We start from the raw sequence: 9,261 nt of genomic DNA, 5'->3' as shown, positions 1-9,261 counted from the left end.
ATACCATTTCTCGTTTACTCGTGAGTGTTTGCATAGACAAGTCCCACCCAGGGGGTTGTCCTAGACAGGGACAAATAGTAAATTGTGTGCTCCGGTTCGACTTGCTGCACTCGGATTCGATCCATAGACGCTGGAATCTGCGGCCGGTCGCGCGCCCACCACGCCACCGAGGTTAGTCACTGCGCGTTGAATTCAACGTTCACATAGCGCTCCCCACCCCGAGGCCGCTGCGTCATCGCTCACCACTACGGAGTTGCTTCGCTTACGCCTACGTTTGTTGCCTGAGCAATTATCCACTACGCTGCACCTTGCTTAGAGTCACCCCAGGGCGTTAGTACACGTAGCAATGTTTGGTACTAAACGAACACCTCCGATGACTCCCACACTTCGAACTGAGCAATCTGTCTCTGAGCCGGAACTGGCTAAAATTACATCGGAACTAGACATGAATATAACGACTCGAAAAAGAAAACAACCAGAATGTGACTGCACTACACAGCTCTCCATCATTCATGCTGATATAAAGGAATCATTAAGTGAATGGAACAATGGATTGAATGCCAAATTATCCACAATCACAGATGATATAAAAACTATACGAAATGACATGGAGACATACATTATGGCAATAAAAAAGGAGATGGATTCTCTACGCACGGACAATATATCTATAAAAAAAGAGGTGATTAAGCTGACTGAGGAGGTCGCAGAGATAAAAAAATCGGCAACTTACATCTCGAATGAGTACGATGACAATCAAAAACGACTTAACACATTAGAAGAGAGCATTTTGTCAAAGGATGTTCATCAAGGAATACTAAAAACACTTGAAGCTAAAATTGACAACCTTGAGCAACAAGCCAGACAATGCAACTTGGAAATTAGTAATGTTCCTGAACGACGTGATGAAAACTTATTCAACTTGATTGAAGACATTGGCAAGAAAATCAATACCGCAACACCACGAGATGAAATTGTTACTGTTCATCGTGTGCCACATGCCGCAGCTAGTGAAAGACCTAAAAATATCGTGGCTAAGTTCAAAACTCGCGCCCTAAGGGACAACGTTCTCAGCGCCTTCCGGTTGAAGAGAGGTGTCACGTCCACAGACCTTGGCATTCTTGGTGCACCCCGCACTGTCTACGTGAATGAACACCTTACTCTCCAAAAGAAACAACTACTGCGTGAGACTCGTGACGCTGCTAGGAAATGGAATTACAAATTTGTTTGGGTAAAGCATTCGACCATTCTTGTAAAACTGTCAGAAACGTCGCCTACTATAGCTATTAAATCATCAAATGACATTAAAAAACTTACGATAAATAATACTAATTAGATTCTTCACTAACTTCATCTATTTATTTTTTTTTGCATTGTTTAAGATAAAAATGGCTTCCAACAAAATTAGTTTATATTACCAAAATTGCAGAGGATTACGTACCAAATGTAATAATTTATATATGAATATTCTTAGTAATTGCTACGATGTAATTGTTTTAACTGAAACATGGTTAACTCCCACAATACAGAATAGCGAGTTTATTGACAACCGCTACGTGGTTTTTCGATGCGACCGTGATAGATCTGCTACAGGTAAAGCAGACGGAGGTGGTGTTTTGATAGCCGTATTACGCGAATATAATCCTGTCAGCATCGATATTCCTACGCATGTGTCATTAAGCAAACATATTGAGCAAGTTGTTATTGCAATTCCTGATCGTAATAACACGACTAACACGCTGATCAGTGCAGTATACATACCAAATAACCCACCTCTCTCTGTATACGATCTGCACTTTGAATCTATGAATCATATAATAAATTTAATCAAATTCGATGATTTGTTAATGCTAGGTGATTATAACATCTCGACAGCTAGCTGGATAAAATCGAACCCTACTCACGACTACATGAGTTGCATGGGCACCTCTTCTATCTGTGATCGTATGAGACATTTTATGGCTATACACGATGTTATGCAATACAATTATTTAACTAACGCTCTTGGCCGCACTCTCGACCTCCTAATATCTAACACACTATGCCATGTATTCATACCCAACCATTACTTACTTCAGGCTGATAGCCATCACCCTCCCTTCTATACAATCATCCCTTTAAATATAAACATCAACTTAATACGACCTAAACAAACCATTAAATATAATTTTCGTAAAGCAGATTACAATAACGTTAATAATGATATAAATGAACATGACTGGGACATGATATTAAGCGGCAGTTCCGCTGAAGACTCTGTTGACAATTTTTATAATCATATATATAGTATCATCAAAAATCGTGTACCTCTTACAAAATCAAAACATGTTAATTATCCTGTGTGGTTTTCGAAAGCCCTAATTCATATATATAAATATAAAAAAAAAGCGTGGTCAAAGTGGAAAATATATGGGAATATATCGGATTACGAGGTATTCTCCCTGTATAGAACACGTTTTAAAAAGGAATGTACTAAATGCTACAATACTTACATTAAAAGTGTAGAGAACAGTATTCGTCACAATGTTAAATACTTCTGGACATACATAGCTAATCGTAGAAATAGGGTGGGCATCCCCTCGCGTATGTACTATAACAACGTAACAGCTAGTGATCCCCTCGATATTTGTAATCTTTTTTCATCATTTTTTCAATCTGTATACGAGCCAACAAGCTTATCACGTGATTGGTGCCCACCCTCAAACCTATATATTAATAACAATAGTCATCTCTCTGATATACAGTTTAGTATCGACCAAATTCGTCACCAATTAAAAATGCTAGACATTGCAAAAGGGGCGGGACCTGACGGGATACCCCCTTGTTTCTTAAAATGGACAGCTAACACAATCAGTAAACCTGTATGTATAATTTTTAATAAATGTATGTCTACTGGTATATTCCCTGTGACCTGGAAGAAAGCTAATATAGTCCCAGTGCATAAAAGTGGATCCAAACAAAATATTGAGAACTACCGACCTATTTCCATCCTATGTACTCTCGCAAAATTATTCGAATCGCTTGTTCAACATAAAGTATATCCTTTCATCCAACAAAGCATAATACCTGAACAACATGGCTTTGTTAGACGAAAATCCACTGTCACTAATTTATTGATTTTCTCTACTTCTATATTTAATCATATGGATAATAGAGCGCAAACGGATGCTATATACACAGATTTTAAAAAAGCGTTTGATAGAGTTGACCACAAAATCCTAATGAACAAGATTGCGTTTAATGGTATCAGGGGAAACTTATTACGATGGTTCCAGTCATATATAAGTAATCGTAACCAAAGTGTTGTGACTAATGGATACAATTCTAACTCATTTCTGGCTACTTCAGGCGTACCGCAAGGCTCCATCCTGGGCCCTCTATTATTCATTATTTACATTAATGACATTGGTAACTGCTTCCGTAACAGTAATTTCTTATTGTACGCCGATGATCTTAAGGTCTATAGAAAAATTCAATCAATAGATGATTGTCTTTTGTTACAGCAGGATCTTAATAGATTATCGGAGTATTGTAATAATAACAAGTTAATTTTAAGTATTCCTAAATGCAAATACTTAAATTTCACTAAAAATAAAAATATAATTAAATTTAATTACTCCTTGTGCAATGAATCTCTTCTTAAAGAAAATATAATTAGTGATTTAGGTATTCTCTTAGACAGTAAACTCCACTTAGACGTACACATCGAAAAAATTACAGCGAGCGCTTTTAAAATGTACAATTTAGTGATGAGATCTGCTACAGACTTTAAGTGTCCTACGACATATCTATATCTATTTAATTCTCTTGTGCGACCACAGGTAGAATATGCCAGCATGATTTGGGATCCCTTCTATGCAAAGTACGACCATGCAATTGAAAGAGTGCAGCGTAAGTTTCTGCGATCAACTCTATTTAAATGTCGTCTAAAACCCCTTACATACAATGAGTCCCTAAAAAAATTTAACTGTCTTACTCTACACTCAAGACGACTGTTACTTCAGGCTATGATGCTCTATGACCTTATTAGCAATAAGTATGATTGCACAGAAATTGTTAACGCCTTATATTATATTGTACCCAGAACTGTTATAAGACGAGAAGCGCGTGCCTACCCACTATTTGCTACGACTACTAGTCATACTAACGCGGGAGAGCGAGCGCCCCTCTGTAAAATAGTCAAGAATTTTAATAAATTTTTCATTAATATAGATATCTTTGCCTCTAATCGGAACGAATTTAAAAATAATGTTATACAAACACTACGTCATCAGCAACAAATAATATAAACATCTGTGAACCTTTTTGTAAACACTTAGATTTAAGAATTCACTAGTTTTAAGATTCGAATAGGTTTAACTATACATACATTTTAAGGTAATATGTGGAAACGCCGTGGATTGTACATTTATTTAAGTTGTTATGTATCTAGCAAGTAAGACAAATTGTACAATTGTTTGTTTTCCCTAATAAAATAAAAATAAAAATAAAAATAAAAAATAAAAAAAATAAAAATTACACGAACTGTATTTAATATAATGATACTACGTATTTATCAACTAAACCATTCATTGCAATGTCAAGTTCATTTATAAATATTTTATGCAGTATAATGGAAAATAACGAAAACAAAAAGTGTTTCATGATAAATGATGATGGTAAAAAATATTACATACAGCCTTTATCTAATATATCTACTTATTAAAAATTGACGAAGATATTTTTTTTAAAGTTTAAGAGTAACATCCGCGACGTACCGACTCAGCAATATTTATACAAAAAAGTGACGTCACACATAAATTTCATTCACTGTAACTTAATAAATTCACGCTTTCGCTACAAAAGAAAAAACATGCGTATTAAATATGATTCATTAAAAAATCTGACGTACATAGTAAAAAATGTTGTCATCCATATTGTCATAATTCGCAAGCAAACCCACACTACCAACATATACCATCGATCACATGACATACCACAGACAGATGAGTACTCTCTCACGCTTAAGCGGTAGTTATTTAAATAATAAATTATACACCCGACTGTTTTCACACAACTTTTATATAACATTATATTAAACTCCACGATAAAGTTTTAAAAGGAATAATATATTGCGATAGTAATATTTTATTATTATTTATTAGAACTTGTTACTGTGTAATAGAAGTAAAGGGGAAAAAGGACCAAACTTAGATATCGCTTGGTCCTTGCGGGCTAATAAATTTTGTAAGAGAAGTTCTTAAACTAAGATTGTTGATTGTAGATTGCGAGACGACCTCAACGCTTGCCAACCAGGCTGGTTCCATGAGGCCCAGAATAGAGAGTCGTGGAAGGATTTGGGAGGGCCTTCTCCCAGCAGTGGGACACAGTAGGCTAGGAAAAAAAATAAAAATATAACGATAACGAATAAACGACAACTACATGATGTTTGTGGGTGCGTCTTACGATCGACCGCCGCTACAAGGTCAGCGCACGCGTCCGCACCTAAATTATGTCACAACAGACGGACGCCCCAGGTGAAATATTAAAAGGGATGTCTTGGATGAGACCGTCATGTTTTTGTATTTAGGCAGACTATATTGCAGAAAATATGGTTCGGGTTTTGTGTGGTTTGTTCCTAAATATTTGTTCTATATATATCTCTTGTAAGGCTGTAATTCTTTGCTATGTTTCTTACTGATAAAGTAGATTTAGATACGTAAATATAATTTTGTAAGAATTCAGTAATGTTTATTCCTAAGGCACAGTACTCTTGAGGCATATATTTGTTTTGTTTAGTATCTTTTGAATTTGCAATCTGATTTTTTTTGCTAAAATTACACAGTGAAAGTAGACGATTTCTTGATATTTAAAAAAATGAAAATATTTTCCAATCGATCAATTAAACATAGATGTGTAACTAGTATTTTTGGATAAACCAAATACCAATGCAACAATGACATAAATAGGGTACAAAACCATTTCAGGTGGTAACAGGAAAGGTATTATTACAAAAAAAAAACTCCTGATATTGCAATTAGAAATCTTACATCGCGTTCAATTATGTTAGCCAAAAACACGACACTCCCTTAAAAAGTATACAAACCTATACTAAACACACAAAAACCAGCAAGTAGGTCCGATGTACCGAGCGGGGTGTGTTACGTGTCAAACAGGTCGATTGTACCAAGGCCGGCCCGGTCGATTAGTGTTAACAAGGGATGCTACCTACACTCTTTAGATTTTTTCGTAAAGGACCAAGTTTCGATGATGATTTCCTGCGAAATTCTCAATGATTTTTACCAATAGCTCAATGATTTTTACCGGCCGTGTTGAGGTTATATTTGTTTCAATTCATTTTTTCAATGCACACGTCTATGTGAGTGTTTGCTATCACGGGAAAATGAAACTTATCGACCTAAATTTCCTTTATTCCAGCTTAAAACTCGCTAACTTTCTGTTGATCGCTAAAACGTTAAAGCTACAAAAGCGAAAAAGAAAACAGAATTAATTCGTACTAATAATAAAACAATATTATATTATTATTAACAATACCGAGAAACAGACAAAACCATTACCAATAATATGAAATATTAAATTAATTAACCTGCTCATTAATACGCGTGAGAACAACATTTTAATTAACAAATTATACAAATAATTGTAATGCCCCCGCCATGCCATAAAGAGAGCGTCATTTCAACGCGACCAACGTCCGTTTAATTAATCTGATGTTTATATTGGACATGGTGAAAATAAATTAAAGGACGGACACAATATTGCTTTAAAAATTAAAACAAGCAATTAATGTAAATTTTGTATGTATTACAGACTTATAGTATATGGACTGCATGGATAGCCGAGTGGTTTACGTCACCACGCATAAACTACAGTGCACGACGTGTCTCGGGTTCGCTTTCCGCGTGGGATAAGGGCTTGTGCGATCCACGAATGCTTGTCTTGAGTCAGAGTGTCTTTGTGCATGCAATTGGTTTTTTTGTGAAAACGATGCGATTAAAAATAAACACAAAAAGAACTCCACATTACTATTATACAAGACTTCGTAAGTTTCGGACCCGACTGAGTTCCTTAATCATGAACTGCCGCGAACTGAACTGACCAAACTAGTCGGGTTTTCTAATTAATATTATATATTAGACGGGCCTGTTGGTCTAGTAGTTAGTGACCCTGACTGCTATTCCGGAGGTCGTGGGTTCGATTCCCGCCCAGGGCAAATGTTGTGTGATGAGCATGATCATTTGTTCTGGTGTCTGGGTGTAATTTATCTATAATATGTATGTATTTAGAAATATATAAGTAAGTTTATCAGTTGTCTGGTTACCATAACACAAGCTCTGCTTAGCTTGGGATCAGATAACCGTGTGTGAGTTGTCCCAGGATATATATATATAAATAACCTAGATCATCCAAAAGTTAGAGAAAAAAGTAACAAATAAACTTGGTCCTTTTGTCCGCAAAATTGAAACAAACCTTTTTGCTACACTTTGTATTTATATATCGCGTGTCAACACGTAAAATGGAATTGTTTAATTATCTGCACACGTTTTGTTCAACATAGTTTCGAAGAGAGTCCTTTGGGACCCCTACCCTATCCACCACCCTGGTACCTTTAGTACCATTGCTATATTTGTACACAAAAGGTACATGAAGAACATAATTTGTTCTAGTATGTATAATTGGGTTGATTTACAATACACGGGGGAAAATAAATTGCCCGGCATTTGTAGATACGTCTGCGGTGTAAATTATTTTGGTAAGTTTATATTTGAAATCATTATTATTTGGTTTCGTGTTAAATAAATACTCGTGTTTAGTTATATTCGGAAAATTAAAACCAATATCGTTCGGTGATAGTAAATACTAAAATGGGGACTTAATCATTTAAATCAAAAAGTATTTATTTCATGTTGGCCCGAAACTTTAATCACGGAATGGAAAGAAGAACAAAATATTATGTAATATTGATGTATTCTTCGGAAATCCGTACATTTTATTAAGATCTACGCTGTTTATGGACTTCCAAAAAAATGTTCCTTTTAAAAAATACAAAAGACATGCAATAAACACGTAGTCCTAATCAAATCCTAAACAGCTTATAACAACAAATCTATAACATAACATAGCTCATGACAACAGCAAACCTTTTCTCTCAAGCTTTGTAAATATCACAAGGAATAATGTATAATATCCTCCTTTCAATATAAGTTAGAAAAAAGTTCACATTTTCACAACTTTTAGACAAGTGGGACCATAAAACTTTTCAAATTTGACTCATATTTAAAAGTTCGTGTAAGTAATGAAGATATTTTACAAGGCTCTTATACTTTATGTTCGAGATTAGAATGTTTTAAAATGTAGAGCCCTTCTATCCGAGCAAGTTTCAAATTACTAATTGAGGGAGATTTAATCTAGACTTTTCCGGGCCTAAGTAGGGTTTTAAGTGATAATACTGTACTTGTTTTTCCACTTATTCCTTGTCTTATGTAATTATGTGGTAAGAAGTAAAATATATGTATCGAATTAGTCTGAAATATAGCTTTTAGCTAAATCCAGACTCTATTTTGTCACATTTTTTTTTTCTAGCCTACTCTGTCCCACTGCTGGGCAAAGGCCTCCCCCAAATCCTTCCACTCATACTTTTGTCACATTTAGACAAGAAATACAATTCAATGTTAAGGTAAAACCTCACACAAGTTTTCAATTCAATTTATTCGAGAAGAGCTTGTCCGGCTGTCGCTGCAGAGTTCATTTATGGCTTACATAGACAACCTCCTTGCTGGCCGTTCGCGTAGAATGCATGCGCAAGCGCACCAGTGTTAGTTATTTACTACTACTAGTTAGTTAGTCAAGTTTACGATTGTATAATTGCCAATTGGCTAGAGGAGCTGACATACTTTTAAATAAAGCAATAATCACATATAAATTAGATATCTACACAATAACCCTAACTGAAATTAATTTACCACCAACATAGAACACATAAACTCTACTTTTGCCTCTGTGAGTACACATTATAATCAAATAACTCGATTTCCCTAGACGGAAACTGGAAATAAAATAAGCAGAAAGCTTTCTAAAGCTCAATTTTCCATCGTATTTATTAAATTAGTCGGACCGGTGCAGGATACCCATATAAATTTCCTTCTAAATACGATAGATTGTACGACGACCTTATAAAGGTTTAAGGTGGACCAAGCACCTTTTATTGAAGACTAGGTAAGCGTCGCGGTTTCACCTGCTATTTTTGTTTTAGACAATGTA

General features: G+C 35.3%; 1 protein-coding gene across 1 annotated transcript; it reads left to right on the top strand.

Annotated features, from left to right (window-relative positions):
• Positions 1-346: 346 nt before the first annotated feature.
• On the top strand, positions 347-4,095 carry LOC113498228. The gene is made up of 3 exons (XM_026878165.1): positions 347-1,231; positions 3,822-3,891; positions 4,085-4,095. Exons 1-3 carry the CDS (start codon positions 347-349, stop codon positions 4,093-4,095), a joined length of 966 nt encoding a protein of 321 aa, XP_026733966.1.
• The last annotated feature ends 5,166 nt before the right edge of the window (positions 4,096-9,261 follow it).

This window comes from Trichoplusia ni, chromosome 10 (genome assembly GCF_003590095.1).
Source record: "Trichoplusia ni isolate ovarian cell line Hi5 chromosome 10, tn1, whole genome shotgun sequence".
Lineage (NCBI taxonomy): Eukaryota > Metazoa > Arthropoda > Insecta > Lepidoptera > Noctuidae > Trichoplusia > Trichoplusia ni.
The sequence above is the reverse complement of the archived record's forward strand: the minus strand, read 5'-3'. Positions and strand labels throughout refer to the sequence as shown.